Genomic DNA, 17740 nt, shown 5'->3' with positions numbered 1-17740 from the left:
CGACTACTACCTCCCTGTGGGATAAAACCCAGATAGGGGTATGTGTATTGTAAAAATTATTTGAATAGTGTCACCTCTCTCCTTTTCTTCCAGACAAAAAAGGTAGCGGGTAAAGTTGTCAATACATCATCAGCCGTTACTACTATAGCGTCGACGCAACAAAAAAGCATTACAGTTATCTCCTCTTCGTCAGTAATGCCCCAAAGATCTCTCACAATAATTAAACCTAGAGGAACAACAATAGCAACGGCGCCACGTGTAACCGCTCCCCGTCTTGTAGCACAAGCTGAACGGAACGCAGCAGCACAGTTGGCATCCACCACGAAAAATACAATGTCCTACACTACTGCAATAATGACGACATCTCGGGCGACAACTAAAATAGTTACAACAACTGCCACTCAAACTTTCGCCGCTAAACTAACAGAAAGTACTTCGACTAGTCAACTTCCCACAACTCAATCCTTACAAAAGTCGAGACCTTCGCAGTGTTTAAATGTGCCACAGGGAATTGTTGGAGCGCCAACGGTGCAAACATCGAGCACAATTATTCACGGTCAAGGATCACCAAAGCATCATCGTCCCACACCTACGGCATCCGCACCGCCTACTATGCAACATTTCCAAACTACCGGAAAGTTTCCCTCTTTCGCCACTCCTACCACTCAAGTATCGAATATTTGTAGTGGAGTGGAGATGAGAACACACAGTCCCATACTACAACAGGCAACGTTAATCCCAGTAACTTCGTCACATGTGGAAACGATACAACCGACATCCATTTCAAATGTGACGACCACCCAAGAGTATTCACTTTTTAACTCCATGGCGCAACAACCGACCTGGAGACAAGAAACTGAATCTCACAAACCGATTAATTTTGCCGCAGTTACCGGCGGCAATACGTCTCAAGTTCCTCCGAGTAAATTTGTGGATAATGATCCGCCTCCGCAAGTTGACGCCTCGAAAGCGCCAGGTTACAGAGGAGCCGCGATGGGTTCGCCTGTTTCATCCAAAACTAGCAGCAACAGCACGACACCTCCAAGTTTACCTTTAAGTTCGGCATCTAATTATCCTACTTATCCTGAACAACCAAAAACGCAACCCCTTCCCCCAATTGGTACAAATATCATGCATAATCGATCAGTTGCTCAAACAAACCAACACGATATCGCGAACAGTCATTACTACCCAAGTTCCGATTTACCTTCACGTTCCATGCAGCATCTGGCCCATTCGGACACCAACTTATATAAGACTGGATCTACCGGGTACCCAGAACAGACTCCTATAAATATGTTGAATATTCCAGTTGCGGATTCGCAACCGCACTTGTTGTCATCTTACCATCAGTCGAATTCCATGCAACATCTCAATTATTCTCAATCTCAGCAGCAGCAGCAGCAACAATCCGTGCAAATCAGTGCGACGCCGGTCAGTATGTCGAGATTAAACCCGAAAGCGCCGGACTTCTCTGTACATACGATATCCAACAAACCGCCGCAGATGTATAACGGGTATGCGATGGGAAATAATCAAAACAACTCGCTGCATACCATGAATAAATCTAGTATGAACAACTACCACAGATCGGCGATGAACAATCCTCAGCAAAATCGCTGGCATTTACTCCAAATGCAGCAGCCCTTCACTCCACAGCAAACCGAATTGATTAGCGGAATGGCGGGCATGACCTTACATAACATTGCCAGAGCGGCAGGTGGTGAAATCCTCGAAAACGGCGGAGAACTAAACACAGTGAGCAACTCGCCTGCTATGTCCCCAAACTTACCACCGGCTCATAATCTACATCCCAACGATGGGCATTACATGGAAGACCGTAAACAACCGCAACCTATTGGCACCGAACGGGCTCGCAAGACCCAAAATCCTAACATGGATAACAACTGGATGATGTCAAACGATTCGAAAATGATGGTCGGCCGCCAATGGACGGGATCAAACAATATCGATCGATATCCTATATTACGAAACCAAATGGATGCGGATTACATTTCACATCCGTTAGACTCATTCCAGGTAAGCGTCTCACGTAATTTTGGCACAATTAACAAAGAAATGACGACGTAGCATGGAATGCCATTAGAAAATCCTCACAATTACGCTAGCGGGGCGCAGTTCCCCACTTACCTGCTTCAACAACAGATGACAACAATGCGCCCACTCGATTTCGTTCCCAACGATCCGCTAAAGATGGAACTGCCACAATGGGAAACATCGCGCCCAAACATGACTGATTTACAAGAAAAACCACACGTAAGTATTTAGGAAAACAGGTTGGTGTAATTGGAAAGTTAGCGAAAATGTAATTCCATTTTTGCACATTTCCATAAGAATTCGAAGGGAAAGGTGCCCCAGTATAAGATGGTGAAAAGTACCTTTTTTATTGAAATAATTCTCTTACCGCTGTCGGTGATTCAGATTCATTTGGGATGTGTCTTCACCCTTGGAGACTAATTACAGAAAATGGCCTCAAGAACCTCAATTTTTTTCTCTTCTTTCTACCTTAATCATTAAGGGTGTTAAATGATGGAGAAAAAACTGTGACTCACATAATACACTAGTTATAAGGAAACTAACCATATGTACTGTGTCTTTGTCACTTATTAAACACCTGCTCATTCTTTGTTTATTTTGTTAATTTAAAGTGCACCAGCCAAACATACGGCAAAGTTTTTCAAATTTTTCACCCTTATTTTCTAATTTAACACTATTCATGATTAAGGTAGTAAGACAGGGAAAAAAATCAGCTTTCTAATGATATATCACATGACCTATGTTCCCACTAAAAAAAATTCAAGATGGCGTCCGCACTTAAAACACCCTGTATAAAAACAAGTCTTTTAACCTCAAAATATCTGAAATACTTTCAAATGACTACTAAACCACGATCTAGGTTATGCTTATCTCCATGTAAAAGCTTACCAGCTAACACGTCTATATGTCCATCGGTTATTTTAATACCTATCTGCTACAGTTCTTTTCTTACAGAACTAACATGGCTACAGATCAGAGGCTGGTCTAGGATTGTAGCTATATTTTACTAACAATATTAAAATTAAGGTGTTTATTTGTTTCAAGAAGTTATTGTGGATGCATAAAATTAGGCGCTCTTCAGAAGGATTTTGTCTTTTAAAAGTAGACATACTTACGGAAAAATTATACACGTAAATCCCTATGTCTTCTTCTTAATGAGTATAGTTAAGTAATATACAAATTATAAAATCAAACACTCCATTAAATTGTTCACTAAACGTCAATAATTGCGGACCTGCAATTTACATCAAACACCAATAAATTGCGAGTGGCGCCATCTAACTAACAAGCGGAAAGTGATCAAAGGGAGCCGTCATGGTAAAGACAGTGTGTATATGTAGAACTTTCATGGTCGTTTGCACCAATCTCAATAATCATTGCCATGCTTCAGCTAAGCTCCACTTAAATTTGTTGGTGCAAACGGCCATCAGGCCTTTTAAAATGCTAATTAATAACACAGGTAAGAGAAGGGCGAAAGGGGATGCAATGAATCTTCCTTCTTTAAAGGTCACTTCACTATTCTATCCTGGATATCCTTTGCCGTAATCTCTTTTTTTTTTATTCAGGCGCTATGTTAACTATATTTTTTTAGGGTTGGCCGGGTTTGACCAACAAGTGGAACCAATAAATTAATTTACAACAAATAGAATTTCGTACTATAAGCGTTTTTAAAGTCCATTTATCCTGAAATTAGCTTTCTATCTTTGTGATGTTTGGGATACAAATTTTGCAGTAGTATTGAATCGTAGTTTTGTTCAAATTTTTGTACCCAAATGTGTGCATGTTATACGAACAGCGCCAACTTTACCAGCGAGACGCGTAATATAATTGAATTGTTAATGTAATCGATACCAGTCGAGGTTGTCCTACTTGTAGTACATATTTGCATGTCTCATTTGTTTTGATAACTGCTTATAGTTTATCACTTTTACTTTTTCTGTAGCAGATTTTAAACATGATTGATATCAGCTTCGTTAGTGGTAAACAGTCGAGCTGATCCAATTGGAGTTAGACATATAATACTAAACACAAAATATATATTGTAGTAGCGCAGTGGTGTTGAGGGATTGGCGATAGAGGCAAATGTTTTAATCATCATGTGGAATATAATTAATTTGTTCTCTATTTATATTTAATTTTATTTCTAAGTGCAGTGTTGTACGCAGCACATTTGAGTTGCGCATAGCACAAACACTATGGGTATCGCTGACTCCCATGAATATGTAGGGTTATAATTATACGGAATATGTAATATTGCTTGTACATGAAGACTTAAATATATCTTTATGCACTGTAAATCATAAATAAAGGGTCTTAATACCTCTCCTAACCTAAAGGCTAAAAGTGCTCCTTTATTAAATTACGCTTATTTATCTCTTAACAAACTACTAATTTTTCCACAGCTTTATAGGTCATTATCTCCTATCCCAGGAGATGAAAGATTCAAAACTTTAAAACAATCAATTGCCCCGAGAAAATGTATATAGTTGGACATATTACGAGTTGGTCAAAAAGGAATGGAAAACCGTTCGGATACAATGTAGCAGTAAGAGCATCTGTAAGTTGTTTTGGTTTAAATCTAGGTGTATCATAATATATTGCAATTAACCTTCACATTGGGCTGGTGGCGGTAATTTGCTTAAGAGCACATGTTGCATAGCAAAGGAATGATAATCAACTAATTGACTACCAAAATTAAGCTGTGTAGACATATAGTGAAGATCGTTATGGAATCAGTTGGCATGAATCATATTGTAAATCATAACCTGGGCTTAATCAAGTAGATTGGGCCAGTGACCACGGAAGGGCAAGGAATCAGTTTAGGGGATTGTAGAGGACAAGTTTTTTGTCTTTCATTTTTTTGATAGAATGTATAGGAAAGTGTCTTGCTGTTTTACCAAGAATCAACAAATGTTACAGTGAGCGGAATAGGACTTTTTCTATTTTGATTTTTACATGTTATTTTCTTACAGATTTTTACTAACAACCAAAATTGGACCACTATTAACATACCCCTTTTATTTCTGTATCAAATTGTACCATTTGATGAACATGACCTAAGAAATCGTGCTCACGGACGTCTAAAAATCAAGGAAATATGAGAATAGTTTGCCAAACATTAGTAGTGAAAATTATTTAATTCGTCAATGATACGCCACTGGAATATTTTCCGGGAAATTCTAACTTCAGGGTACTGGTCCTAACCTCAAATCGCTAAGAATATAAACAATGAATAAAGTAATATTGGGAGGTGGTTTAAGCGGTTTATCTGCCGCTTATTATTTACGCCGCAAATTCCCTTTGCAAGAAATAACATTATTGGAGGGGTCCAGTCGTACAAGTGGTTGGATTAAATCGACAAAATATGACGATTTCATCTTCGAGCAAGGTCCAAGAACGATCAGGCCACAAGGCGTAAAAGGAATTAATACATTGAAATTGATCGAAGAACTTGGATTAGAAGACGATATCAAATTTATACCTAGAAATCATCCGGCTGCATTAAATCGTATGATATACGTCAATGGTCAGTTGCATACTTTACCTTCGAGCTTATTGCGAATTTTGACTAAACAGCCGCCTTTTTCAAAATCTCTACTTAATTATCTCGTACGCGAAGTGGGACAACCTCGAAAGTTTATACGTAGTAATGACGAATCGATTTATGATTTCGTTTACCGTCGATTTGGTAAGGAAATAGCCGATTACGCCATCAGTCCATTAATTTGTGGCATTTGTGCGGGAAATGCGAAAGAAATTAGTGTAAAATTTTTAATGGAGAATCTATTTACTCACGAACAAAAATACGGAAGTATCAGTAAAGGTTTACTGTACGACTTCTTCAATAAAAGTAAAGAGAAGCCTTTACTAAATTCACTTTCACAAAGAGCCACAAGGGAAAAGTGGAGTGTGTATTTCTTTAAAGATGGTATCGAAACTCTGCCGCGGCGGTTGAGGAAGTTTGGGGAGGAAAATAACGTTAATTTTATGTTAAACAAGTTGTGTACCAAGATTGAAATCGGTAATGAAGTTTCTCTGCATACAAATACCGGGGAAATAATTCGTGCAGATTATCTAATATCGAGCATCTCTCCTAAAACACTAGGTCAACTAATTGTAGGTCACAGGGACTTAAACGATTTGCTAGTAAGCATTCCGTGCGTCAGTGTCTGCGTTGTCAATTTGCACTTTAAAAATGAGTTGTTGGAACAAAATGGGTTTGGATTTCTTGTTCCTCCAAAAGAAAATATACCGATCTTAGGTGTAATTTTTGACAGCTGTTGTACAAATACTAAAGGGTCTACCAATTTAACTGTAATGATGGGCGGATACTGGTTTGAAAAGTATTTTGGTAAAAATCCCACTCGTGAATTGCTATTAGACACGGCTCTGCAGCAGCTTAACACAATTCTTGGAATAAAACAACAACCAGACTTATACCAAGTGAGCATTTTACAAGACTGTATTCCTCAATATGTTGTTGGTCATAATGATACAGTTAGGAAAATTCACGATTACTTGCAATCAAAAAAGTTATCGTTAAGCTTATGTGGTAACTCATTTAGTGGTGTAGGAATTAACGATTGTATATACTCTGCTAAGACAACAATAGACAACTTGTGATTAATTTATTAAGTAATTGCAGCATCTTTATCTACAATTCATTAGCATTAACCGAGGCGACACTTCTATTCGCTCTTACCGGCATATTTAACTTCATCAAAAGCTTTTCTCGCTTTCTTCAGTTCTTCATTCATAGTGAGCAAGTCCTTAACTCGCGCATACTTGCGCGCATCTTTACGTACTAAGAACACAATATCCTCAACTTGCACTCGACCAGTTCGACCAATCTCCATTGCCCTAAAGTATCAAGTGTAATTTTTAAAGGAAATTTGACAAAGTATGTATCGTACTTGTGTGTCATTTCTGTTATGAATTCTATTACTAAATCCTCAATAATATCGACGCTTTCCGTGTAAGGATTTTGGTCATCTCCGAAACCGTACATCATGCAACGGAGTTCTTTACTGAACAACCTTTTTCTGCCAACACTGCATAGTGCTAGGGTCGCTTCCGCTCCTTCCTCTTCTTCAAACTAAATGGGACGATTTAAAACACGTAATCTTTAACGTTTTTACCTGTTCCTCGTCTTGAGTTGCCATTGACTTCTGGGTATTGTTTATGTTTAACTAAAGAGGTTTGTTGGGGTAATGCTTTTGTATGTATAAATAATGATAAGTATGCTAAATGGTCTTGTAGAGATTTTCAACGTTGCACTGTCAAATATCAATTGCCTTGCCATTTTGTTGATAATTGGAAAGTACCATTTTCAGATAATAATTATTAATAATGCCGAAATATTATTGTGATTATTGTGATACTTACCTTACACATGACTCTCCAAGCGTTCGTAAAACCCACTGCACAGGTCGTAAGCACAAAGACAACGTTAAGTTTTTCTATCAAAAGTGGATGGAAGAACAAGCCCAGCACTTAATTGACGCCACCACAGCCGCTTTTAAAGCTGGTAAGATCGCAAACAATCCATTTGCTACAGCAGGAAAAGGTGTGGCGATTCCACCACCAGCTGCGCTAACGATGGCTCAACGTCCACCAGGTCCGGGCGCACCGGGAATGCTTCCGCCAGGTATGTTAGTCGAATTTTGTTTTTGAATAAAACTACCTTGTAGGTGCTGCAGTACCGCCAATGATGATGGGACCTCACGGTCCTATGCCACCAATGATGGGAATGCGACCTCCCATGATGGGTATGATGCCAATGGCCCAAATTGCACCTGGAGCTATGGGCCCTGTACGACCTGTTATTAACGGCCCACAAATTAAAAGTTAATTTTTAGGTTTAGTGGTTAGAATAATTTATATTCCGACATATTTGTTTTATGATTTTAAGAACAATATAATATAAATTCAAGTACAGATTTTACGTCTGATCCGGTTGAGGATGTTATATTTATGCTCTAGTGTTATAATGTCCGGAATCAAGTACCTGCTCAACAAAATTTAGAAATGCAAACGTATGGGTCTACTTTAGAGGAGTCGCTGAATAAATCTCGGATGCTCATTTAACATTTACATACATTTGGATTGGATTTACTGTAACTAAGTATTCTTCCAAGTATCGATTGTTCGATCTTGTGCCTTTCTCCATTGCTAAGTATCTTCCTTTCTTTTCCTTCATGTTCCTCCCCCTTGTGCCCACAGTTCCATCATGTGTAGTAGCAAATAGTTTTTTTTCTTCAATGTGACCCACTCAATTATGCTTTCTTTGTTAGTAATTTCCATGATTGATCTAATTTCTTCAACTCTTTAGTACTTCCTCATTCTTCACCCTGTCTTTTCCAATAAAATCCTTCCAGCATATCCAAGTTTGCGTCCATTATTATGCTTTCATCATAACCATATAGCATTACTTTTCCCATACTGTCGTTGGCACTTGTCGCCATTTATTCATTGTCAGTTAGAGAGTGAAGGTGAAATATGCAACCATGATGATAAACGTATTTTTTTGTATATGGAAAATATATTTCGAGCTACCGTGTATATTGTAAATCAAATGGTGTGGGAAAAACCCAGAAAAACCGTGGCAACACTGCAAACATAACCTCCAATATTTTATTTTCACAAGGAAAAATAAAAATTTGATAATTTATGGCTTCGCAATTAAGCACCAAGGAAAAACTGTTGAGTTTAATTGATGATATCGAGTTAATCTCAAAGTAATTAATTTAATTATCATTACACTGACGTACAAATATTTTTTTAGAGAAATGATAGAAAATGCAATTGCCCCCAAACACTTGAAACTATCCTGTTCGGATTATGCCCAACGCACACAGCTTTTGGTAGCAAAAGATACAGAACTTAAAGAGACCTTAAAATTGGCATCGGAACAAGCGAAAATTGACGAAAAGATGGATATATTAAAAGCAGAAGTTGATCGACAAGATCAGGACATTAATCAATTACAAAAACAATTAAAGGAAGCGGAACAAATTTTATCCACGGCGATTTACCAAGCAAATCAGAAGCTACAATCGATTCATCGAGCGAATAAGCGACCGGTGTCGTCGGAGGAACTCATAAAATTTGCACATCGCATTAGTGCATCTAATGCTGTATGTGCCCCATTGACATGGCAGCAGGGAGACCCACGTAGACCTTATCCGACAGACATCGAAATGAGATTGGGGTTTTTAGGGCGGCTGAGTGATCCAATTAACGGTCATTTATTGCAGCAACAGAATAATATTTCGGAGTTGCACAGGTCTGGACATCCGGGAGGTAAGGGTGTAAGCTGTATATGTCATGGTTAATGTATTTATGTAGACATACCTGCCTCGCAACCGAACCAGTTTGCATGGCATCCGTCTGGTGAAATTCACATGAGTGTGGGTCAAGGTAGCGTGCAGGTGGATACACGTAATCATAAGCAAGAAACGGAAGATGTTGAGGTTATGTCGACTGATTCAAGTAGCAGTTCATCGAGCGATTCTCAGTAGTACTTAAGTTTATTTGCTATATAATTTTGAAGTACAATAATTATGGAACGTTGTCGTCATTTATCACTTTAAAGAAATTTTCAATCACTTGATCCATCACCGGGTTACCACCGAGCTTCGCTACTTCGAGAACTGCTTCTTCACGTAGCTTGACTAATTTTTGTCTTGTATACTCGAAACTTCCAAATTTTTCTAACAATGAAACGCAGTATTTCTTTACTTCGTTGTCTTTCGTCCGTTGTCTAAGAATATCTGAAAAGTTGATAAGTCAATATGGAGCAAATACTTAGGATACCTACGTATTATTTGTCCATCATTTGGATTGCTCTGGATGCCGTGGACAATTGGGAAACTAAATTTACCTTCAGTCAAATCCTCGCAGTAACTTTTATGCCTAAAATACTACAATTCTTGTAAGATAAAAGCGATAATGTTCCGCTACGTACGGTTTTAGAATGTAAATTTTGATAATCGTCTAGAATTTGAAATGATAAACCCAAAATTTCGGTTAGTCGTGTGAAATCCTCTTTATTTTCGCTGAACAATTGCATTAAACGGATAGCGAGCATGAACAATCCACCAGTCTCTAAAAGTGGGAATATCAAGTGACGGCGTGCCCAACCAGTGACTTACTGCGAATGGTCATCTGTTCGTATTCCTCTTCGCTAGGGCAAACAAAGTTATCTCGCCAGTACAATTCCATCCCTTGTCCTCGGTGTAAGTTTAATAATTGCTCAGTATACACTTTGGTCGCCTATAAACGATCACATACAACAATGAAGATTCGAAATTGTTTACCTCGGGATGATTCAATTCCAGCACCTTTTCTAGCGCTATAAATATCACATAATTGGCAGCATTAATGGTGCTAGCTATTCCGTAAATGCTGTGTGCCACCGGTATCCCTCGTCTTAAAATCGAATTATCCTGTATGTCGTCAATTCTAAAAGATCTAGTTTTTACTTTTTATCGGCCAGTAAAATAAAAGGGCTAATTACAAAAGGCTGGCGTTATGCAACATTTGAATTATTTCCTCGATTCGCTCTAATTTATCTTCGGATATGTTTAGCCAGTAGTTAAAAGCCCTGGCAAGCTTTGATCTAATGTTTTTACCGGGTGTTTGTGTAATGTAAGTAAAGGGTTGGAGTAGTTTCTGGAAGAATGTTGTGTACATTTGGACAAAGTTCATTTTACTCACTTCATCCTGTGATTTATCTCCTTGTTTGCTATGTATCGAATTTACAGATGACCTTGTGGACATTATTTTAAGTAGAAATGAAGGAACTTTTGCCTGAATTTAATTAGAGTTCCTACAAGTTGAAACTTACAGTTACTTTACTAAGCAGTTCTCATTGAACAAAGATCAATTAATTAGTCATATGATTTTCATCAAAACAAAGGGGAATAAGCAACACATGCAATAACATTATTCTTTTATGGCAATTTGTATGGAGTTGAGAATTGAACTAAATTAAACTAAAAACAACAGAAAATAAAACCAAATAATAATTAAAAATGTTATTAGGCTTTACCCAACTAAAGATTTTGAGGTTATGTTAATACATACACGATGTTTTGTTATCAACGACAGAAGAAGCAGTGTTGCCAGATGATCAAATGAACTATACAGGATGTCCAGCTGGGATCAGACGAAAGACAATCACATTTTGAATATCATAGAAATAATCAAAGTTATTTTTGGGGAGTGGAACAGAGTATATTGAGCACCAAGATTACATCTCGCTTTTGTAATTTCTACCCGGTGAATATAATTAACTGATACAAAGTTTGAGGATTTTAAGAACTTAACAAGTACAGTTAATTTTGGTTTACTGATTTATAATATGTACAAAGCATCATATATAAAACAGCTTCAACGGAATGCGGTGACCGGTGAACGCTGCAGTGGCGTACGTAGAAATTTATTCTGGGGGGGGGATTAAACAAGTTCGTGGCACATGCAGTCACCCAGTGCGTACTAGAAGGGGGAGGGGGGGGGGGGGAAGAAATAGAAATTGGGTTGCACGTTGCACAGGCGAAAAAGATTAGATTAGAACGGTATTTTATTTCTTACTGCTGACAGGCCCCTTTATTGCTTTTGCTTTAATTAGTAAACGAAAATTTTGAATAATAGGTATATTTATGGGCAAAAAGCCAATTTCGACACAAAATTCAAAGGGCTGTAACTTTGATCTAGTAGTCCGATCTTGGAACTGTTTGAACTTATGGATTCTACAGGCCACATTCTATAAGAAAATTTTTTTTCCGGTCGATCTGAGACAATTTTTTTTTTCTGGGCAAAAAAAGCAGTGTATTACCTTCTTTTTTTCCCAAAAATCGACTGCACCAAAATTTCTCGGGAAAAAACTTTTTCTTATTAATTTGGGTGCGTAGAATCCAAAACGATTCGTACTTTTTCGATTAGACGTCTCAATCAAAAGTTATGGGCCAAAAACCAATTTCGACAAAAAATTCAAAGGGCTGTAACTTTTGATCTAGTAGTCCGATCTTGGAACTGTTTGGAATTATGGATTTTACAGGCCACATTCTATAAGAAAATATTTTTTTCCGGTCAATCTGAGAATTTTTTTTTCTGGGCAAAAAAAAAGGCAGTTATTATCTTCCTTTTTTACCAAAAATCGACTGCACCAAAATTTCTCGGGAAAAAACTTTTTCTTATTAATTTGGGTGCGTAGAATCCAAAACGATTCGTACTTTTTCGATTAGACGTCTCAATCAAAAGTTATGGGAAAAAAAAATTCCTGTTTTTAAAATTTAAAATTCTTATTTTCGTGAAAGTCAGGACTCAGGTACCTCACCTCAGTAGCAGTACTAAGTGGTCGAATCAATCTTAAAAAATCAAATCTGCAAATATTTTGAAGTAAACCATTTGTTTAACACTAACCAATTTGGATTTCGATCTGGAATGTCCACCACTATGGCCATAAACCACTTAGTAGGAATAGTAGTATGTAATCCGCGGGTTCTGCGCCACGTTCGCTTCATCCAAACAATTCAACGAAATCACTTGCTTTTTGCCCATTTTGTTCACAAAAAATCGTTATTTCCCTCAATTATTTGGATTATTCGGATGAAGTCTAACCAGATCCAGAATCAAACGTTATACATATATACTTAAAAACACCTCATGCAGTATCAAATTTCAAAAAAAAAAACCCCTCATATAACAAAATTTCAAAAAAAAAAACCTCTTATATAATTATTAAAAATTTTTCGATAATAAATGACAATAGATTTTTTCACCCTGAATAATAAAACTCACCGTAAATCCTTCATAAATTTCAAAGATCTTGATGTCGATAAACAATATAAAATTATAGATATCAGCACAATAAATTACGGAGACAGAATAGTAATAGAAACTAATGATTTCAAATGTGTTTTACCACAAAGATTCTACAATCAATTCATGAAAAATAATTTTCTTCAGAATTGCAAAGACTGTTTAGCCAATAATGATATCTTCATAACAAATACTGGAACTAATTTAAAATTTACTTAAAGATTATATCCAAGGTGTGTGATGGTAATAAAAACCATTTTCAAAATTCACTTTGTAAACCAAAGGTTTTTATCAAATTTAACGGATTTTCACCAGTGTCCCAAATTTTTAAGTTGATAACCTCACTTATAACCAGAAGTACAAGATGCACTAAAAATTTTTTAGTGCTCTTAGTGGTAAAAAGGTAACACAACACCTACTAATGTTTTAGACAGTTTCTGCATAACCATTTAATTTCATTTTCTTAACGTATTTCTCTCTTGGCAAATACGTTAAATTTTTTATAAATTCAGTTTCTTTAATGAACACATCATCTTCTTTTAATTTTCCAGCTTTGAATTCTAATAAAAGTTGTTTATAGAATTTGTATCCCATTTTAAAAACTTCTTTTTTCTCTCCAATATTCATAGATTTTTCGATAATTTCAACAATTATAACACCTAATGAAAGTGATGCTAATGGTAAAAAAGCAAAAGCTGTTAAACCAGATGCTCCAAATACTGATTTGGTAAAAAATAATAATGAATTTAATTTTGAAAAATCTTTATAACTTCTTCTATAAACATAAATTTGTTTTTCAAGGTAAACATCCATTTATATACCTAGATATTCTATCTTCATTAAAATCACTAGGTTTTTGTTCAAAACTATATAATATATCATAATAACTTTCACCTTTATTTAATCTTTTAATAAAGTTTATACAATAAAATCCACACATCATTGAGTCATTTGTTTGTAATTGTGAAGAGTTATACATAATTTTTTTTCCAGAGGTTTCCAAATATTTTTGTATATTTTTAGGTGGACACAGTCCAAAGCTATCAAAATAATAAACATATTTTTTATTATTAAAGTACGCAACCCAATGACTCCCCGAATCAATATAACGTTGAAAATTAACTATACCACATTCATTTTTTAAAATTTTTGAAGGTAATGTATCAATCGCAAAAACACCTCGAAAATTTGATTCATTTTTCAAAATGTCTTCAATTTCTATATTGCTTAACCCCTTTTTCCAGGTATTCTTATACCCGTTCCATACGCTCGCGGATAAGTCAGCTTGCCTGACGCTAAAAAAGAATTTTTCTTAGATTTACACACAGTACAATTACCTTTAACCATTGGCTTATTGTTTTTACTTAATTCATTTTTAATATTATCAGTGGATGTTTTACTTTTACATTTCAAACAATAAAGATTCATTTATTATAATAAAATTTTAGAGGCACGGAATATAAAAGAAATAAAATTAATTAGCGACCCCAGATCTGGGGTAGGTGTTTATTCAATAAAAATTTCCTTACCTAGAATTTTAACATTTAATAATTTTTCACTTTCGACAACAGCGTATAAATAATAATTTTCCGTCGGAGCATCTCTCAATTTCCAATTTATTACAAGCTCTGAACTAGAAGTACTCTCAAGATCGCCCTTTTCCTCCTTAGTCAAATCAAAATAGATTATTGGGTATAAATTTGCAAAATCTTTATAAGAAACACAAGTACCTTCATCCATATCATTCTTCAATCCAGCATTCAAAAACTCAACGTACAATCTCATATAATCTAAATTTTTAGGATTAAAATTAGTTTCAAAGGGTTTAGTAGGAAATTGTTTATTGTTAATATTAATATAAATTCTTTCCATATTCATATTATCAAATATCATTAACGAATTTTTGTAATTAGATTCTCTTCCTACTTTTGAAAATACAACATAAATTCCGCTAACTTTATTTTGCGTGTTTGTAATTCTCCACGTGCCATCAATTGCCGTTTGTAATGTAGATCTATAACCATTTACATAATTAAAACCATATTGTGTAGTTGTATTTGAAGCTAATAAATCTGTTAGATTTTCTCTAATTTGTAATGACGGTTCGACTTCAGGGATCCATATTGATAAATAGGTAATTTTATAACCATATTCAAGATCATTAACAGCGTGTAAAATATTTTTATAATCGTTTTTTCGTAATCTAATAATTATTTCACCATTCAATACTTTTGGAATATCTCTACAAAATCTGAAAACTTTACTTAAAGGTATAAATTTTTCTAATATTTTCCCATCTTTTGTAAGTTGTAATCTTTCTGCATATCCTTTATTAAAATTTACATTTTGTTTTAAAATATCTGTAATAATCTTCTCTGAAGCTTTCAATTGAGTTGCATCAACTGAATTTTCAAATCTGTTTATATCAGCCTTATCTGAAGTATCCATATACCAACATAGAGAGCTTGCAACAGAATCACTAACATCGCCAGAAAATTCGGTCAAATTACAAATTGTTGACGTGACTCCTAAGTTATCGATTCTTTCAATTTCCCTATTTTCATAAGTTAGTATAGCATAGGAAAAATCATTTAAACCATTATTAGAAACGGTTACTACACCGCCTCGAGGAGCAGGATCTATTTTCGATTTTACATGTAAATATGCTTTAGAAAGCAATTTCCATGTTCCTTTCTTAATAGTAATTTCATAATTAGAATTGGCTAAAATGTTTGAAATATCGTTTTCTTTAAATTCATTATATTGATAACTTTTTGTACTCCTATCAATAACAACAGACTCTGTTAAGTTCCAATAGTCATTTTGTATCTCCATTTATATAATGAAAATTATTCTAATCTTTTTAATCCTCCTCCAGCAATTAATTTCTTTATGATTTGTTTGGAATTTTTATTTAAACCTGAACCCTTAAAATGTTCGTGTAATGGTTTGTTTAAAATTTTGGCTAGTAGTGGATCTTGTTTAACATCTTCCACAACCTCTTTGAATGCAGGTCTTTTTTCACGTTTTGAAATAATATTTTTTGCAATTCCAAAAAGTTCAGGTAAATTATTTTTTACAACTCTACCAATTGTTTTTAAGACTGGCCATCCATATTTTTTTAAATATTTAAAAATATTACCACCTCTTATATCTTTTCTATATTTTAAACCCATACCATACTTAATTGGATACAACTGTTTTGTTCTCGTGATTATCATTTATTACCGCAAATATAATTCAAAAACTAAATTTTCACCATTGAAGTCAATGAGTCTATTTAATTGATCAGTAACTTGTATTCTAATATTGTAAATATAACTAGTTCTATCTAAAGGAAGATATTTTGGGTGAAAAGGTTCTATATTTATTAAGGATCCAGGGTTAACATTTGGTGAAAATGTATATAAAATATTTGAACTTTGATTATTTTTATAAGAACCGTTTACTAATGAACAATGAATTAAAATTCGATCTACATCTCTAGTTATATTTCCTATATATTTAGCTACGTTAATTTTTTCTTCATATATTTTTGATTCAAAACCCAATAATTCATGAAATTTACCAATTGCAAAATCAATTTTATATTTCGAATCATTTATAGCTAAGATGAACCTATTTGTATTATCATTTGTATCAAATAAAAAAGGTAAATGATCTTCAGTAAGCGAAAATAAATCTTGTAAATAATTATTTAGCCCCTCAGCATCATAATTTCCATCCGGTATTGTTAATGTAATCCAACTAGTGCCATCAAAATATTTAAAAGTATTATTATCAAATTGTTTACTTATATTATACCATGAATACCACAATGATGCACCTGTTAAAGCAATTTCCTTATAATGTGTTAATTTAATAGGATTATTGGCATAATTTACCTCAAAATCGCTTTTATCAGAATCAATAGTTATCAGCATTTATATAGAAGAAAATATTTTCTTATGATTTGTTTTCGTAATTAATCCTAAATTTAATAATTTATCTAATATTTCAACAATTTCGTTATAGATATTTATACAATCATTACCGGCTCTTCTTGATGCAATAAGTAAATCCATTCTTTCAACCATTTCATTTGGATTTAAAAAAATTGACGCGCCCGTTTGATAAATAGGCAATTTTTTCTTAATATCCTCTAATGTTGATTTATAATTTTGTAATGCTTTTATTATACGTCGTGCTTGATTTTTCTTATCTTCATTTGTAGAGTTACATTGTCCTCCATATTTTTGTAATTCATATTTCACACTATTAATAACTAAATCTATCGCATTGTTTCGTTTAACATCATTATCAATTTCTAAAAATGTAGATGGAAGTGGGTGTTCTAAAGTATTTAACACATCTATATCTATATCTTTATTAGGATCAATAATTATGGGGGGTTTGGAAGATTTATCAACATCTTCTATCTCAGTTATTAAGGGAGGGGTAATAGCACGTGAAGGTGGTTGAGGCTCATCTTTTTTTCTTAAGTAATTAAATAGTTCTTGTTGAAATTTATTTGCTTTAACTATTTCTTGTAATTTATCAGTTTGGATTTTATTTTGGTCAATAAGAGGTTTTTGAAATTTTTCTATTGCTTCATCAGTTAATTGTTCCCTCATTTTCCTTTCTCTAATTTTTTGATCTATAATTTTTCTATTTTTCAAAATACTTTGGATTAGTTTTTTAGTATCCATTTATTACATTTTAAATTTTCAAAGTACCTTCTTAATTTTCAAAGTATCTTCTAATTTTTCAAAGTACCTTCTTAATTTTCAAGGTACCTTCTTAATTTTTAAGGTAGTAAATGGACAATGAAATACAAATTAAGAACTACAATGTTAATGAGAAAGAGCATCATAATATA

The 17740-nt window shown here is 34.5% G+C and overlaps 6 protein-coding genes across 11 annotated transcripts; 4 read left to right on the top strand and 2 right to left on the bottom strand.

Annotated features, from left to right (window-relative positions):
* Positions 1-6: 6 nt before the first annotated feature.
* Positions 7-4355, top strand: LOC116181759. Its single transcript, XM_031502181.1, has 4 exons — positions 7-38; positions 94-2040; positions 2092-2277; positions 3650-4355. The coding sequence occupies exons 2-4, from the start codon at positions 196-198 to the stop codon at positions 3683-3685; spliced, it is 2067 nt and encodes a 688-aa protein (XP_031358041.1). The 5' UTR covers positions 7-38; positions 94-195; the 3' UTR covers positions 3686-4355.
* Positions 4356-4477: 122 nt separating this feature from the next.
* Positions 4478-6705, top strand: LOC116181760 (protoporphyrinogen oxidase-like). The gene has a single exon (XM_031502182.1). It carries the CDS (start codon positions 5287-5289, stop codon positions 6679-6681), a length of 1395 nt encoding a protein of 464 aa, XP_031358042.1. The 5' UTR covers positions 4478-5286; the 3' UTR covers positions 6682-6705.
* LOC116181765 (transcription initiation factor TFIID subunit 13-like) lies at positions 6598-7281 on the bottom strand. The gene is made up of 4 exons (XM_031502193.1): positions 7197-7281; positions 6972-7153; positions 6761-6918; positions 6598-6712 (listed from the first exon to the last, which is right to left on the bottom strand). The coding sequence occupies exons 1-4, from the start codon at positions 7218-7220 to the stop codon at positions 6690-6692; spliced, it is 387 nt and encodes a 128-aa protein (XP_031358053.1). The 5' UTR covers positions 7221-7281; the 3' UTR covers positions 6598-6689.
* Positions 7282-7314: 33 nt separating this feature from the next.
* On the top strand, positions 7315-8002 carry LOC116181764 (U1 small nuclear ribonucleoprotein C-like). Of its 4 annotated transcripts, none has more exons than XM_031502191.1 (3): positions 7315-7705; positions 7749-7870; positions 7917-7990. In XM_031502191.1, the coding sequence occupies exons 1-3, from the start codon at positions 7408-7410 to the stop codon at positions 7920-7922; spliced, it is 426 nt and encodes a 141-aa protein (XP_031358051.1). In that variant the 5' UTR covers positions 7315-7407; the 3' UTR covers positions 7923-7990. The 4 variants fall into 4 exon arrangements, with proteins under 4 accessions (XP_031358051.1, XP_031358048.1, XP_031358052.1 ...); XM_031502192.1 differs by having other exon boundaries at positions 7318-7705; positions 7758-7870; XM_031502188.1 differs by having other exon boundaries at positions 7316-7705; positions 7749-8002.
* A 344-nt stretch (positions 8003-8346) lies between these two features.
* On the top strand, positions 8347-9797 carry LOC116181763 (mediator of RNA polymerase II transcription subunit 4-like). The gene is made up of 3 exons (XM_031502187.1): positions 8347-8795; positions 8843-9360; positions 9406-9797. The coding sequence occupies exons 1-3, from the start codon at positions 8728-8730 to the stop codon at positions 9576-9578; spliced, it is 759 nt and encodes a 252-aa protein (XP_031358047.1). The 5' UTR covers positions 8347-8727; the 3' UTR covers positions 9579-9797.
* On the bottom strand, positions 9569-11192 carry LOC116181761 (geranylgeranyl pyrophosphate synthase-like). Of its 3 annotated transcripts, none has more exons than XM_031502184.1 (8): positions 11146-11192; positions 10777-10888; positions 10577-10731; positions 10377-10530; positions 10212-10332; positions 10025-10164; positions 9878-9980; positions 9569-9830 (listed from the first exon to the last, which is right to left on the bottom strand). In XM_031502184.1, exons 2-8 carry the CDS (start codon positions 10837-10839, stop codon positions 9619-9621), a joined length of 948 nt encoding a protein of 315 aa, XP_031358044.1. In that variant the 5' UTR covers positions 10840-10888; positions 11146-11192; the 3' UTR covers positions 9569-9618. The 3 variants fall into 3 exon arrangements, with proteins under 3 accessions (XP_031358044.1, XP_031358043.1, XP_031358046.1); XM_031502183.1 differs by having other exon boundaries at positions 11111-11170; XM_031502186.1 differs by having other exon boundaries at positions 10377-10521; positions 11111-11170.
* Positions 11193-17740: the final 6548 nt, after the last annotated feature.

This window comes from Photinus pyralis, unplaced genomic scaffold (genome assembly GCF_008802855.1).
Source record: "Photinus pyralis isolate 1611_PpyrPB1 unplaced genomic scaffold, Ppyr1.3 Ppyr1.4_unclustered_Scaffold1905, whole genome shotgun sequence".
Classification (NCBI taxonomy): Eukaryota; Metazoa; Arthropoda; class Insecta; order Coleoptera; family Lampyridae; genus Photinus; species Photinus pyralis.
This window is presented reverse-complemented; position numbering and strand designations above follow the sequence as displayed.

Bases quoted from the DNA above. Each gene is read 5' to 3' on its own strand.
- LOC116181764 (XM_031502188.1), top strand. From the start codon at position 7,408: ATGCCGAAATATTATTGTGATTATTGTGATACTTACCTTACACATGAC. The intron at 7,706-7,748 runs GTATGTTAGTCG...ACTACCTTGTAG, and splicing joins ACCGGGAATGCTTCCGCCAG to GTGCTGCAGTACCGCCAATG.
- LOC116181763 (XM_031502187.1), top strand. From the start codon at position 8,728: ATGGCTTCGCAATTAAGCACCAAGGAAAAACTGTTGAGTTTAATTGAT. The intron at 8,796-8,842 runs GTAATTAATTTA...ATATTTTTTTAG, and splicing joins GATATCGAGTTAATCTCAAA to AGAAATGATAGAAAATGCAA. The intron at 9,361-9,405 runs GTAAGGGTGTAA...GTATTTATGTAG, and splicing joins CAGGTCTGGACATCCGGGAG to ACATACCTGCCTCGCAACCG.
- LOC116181761 (XM_031502184.1), bottom strand. From the start codon at position 10,839: ATGTCCACAAGGTCATCTGTAAATTCGATACATAGCAAACAAGGAGAT. The intron at 9,981-10,024 runs GTACGTAGCGGA...CAAGAATTGTAG, and splicing joins AAAATTTACATTCTAAAACC to TATTTTAGGCATAAAAGTTA. The intron at 9,831-9,877 runs GTAGGTATCCTA...TCAACTTTTCAG, and splicing joins AAATGATGGACAAATAATAC to ATATTCTTAGACAACGGACG.
- LOC116181759 (XM_031502181.1), top strand. From the start codon at position 196: ATGCCCCAAAGATCTCTCACAATAATTAAACCTAGAGGAACAACAATA. The intron at 2,041-2,091 runs GTAAGCGTCTCA...ATGACGACGTAG, and splicing joins ATCCGTTAGACTCATTCCAG to CATGGAATGCCATTAGAAAA. The intron at 2,278-3,649 runs GTAAGTATTTAG...ATATTTTTTTAG, and splicing joins ATTTACAAGAAAAACCACAC to GGTTGGCCGGGTTTGACCAA.
- LOC116181765 (XM_031502193.1), bottom strand. From the start codon at position 7,220: ATGGCAACTCAAGACGAGGAACAG. The intron at 6,919-6,971 runs GTACGATACATA...TTGATACTTTAG, and splicing joins ATAACAGAAATGACACACAA to GGCAATGGAGATTGGTCGAA. The intron at 6,713-6,760 runs GTAAGAGCGAAT...AATGAATTGTAG, and splicing joins TGATGAAGTTAAATATGCCG to ATAAAGATGCTGCAATTACT.
- LOC116181760 (XM_031502182.1), top strand. From the start codon at position 5,287: ATGAATAAAGTAATATTGGGAGGTGGTTTAAGCGGTTTATCTGCCGCT.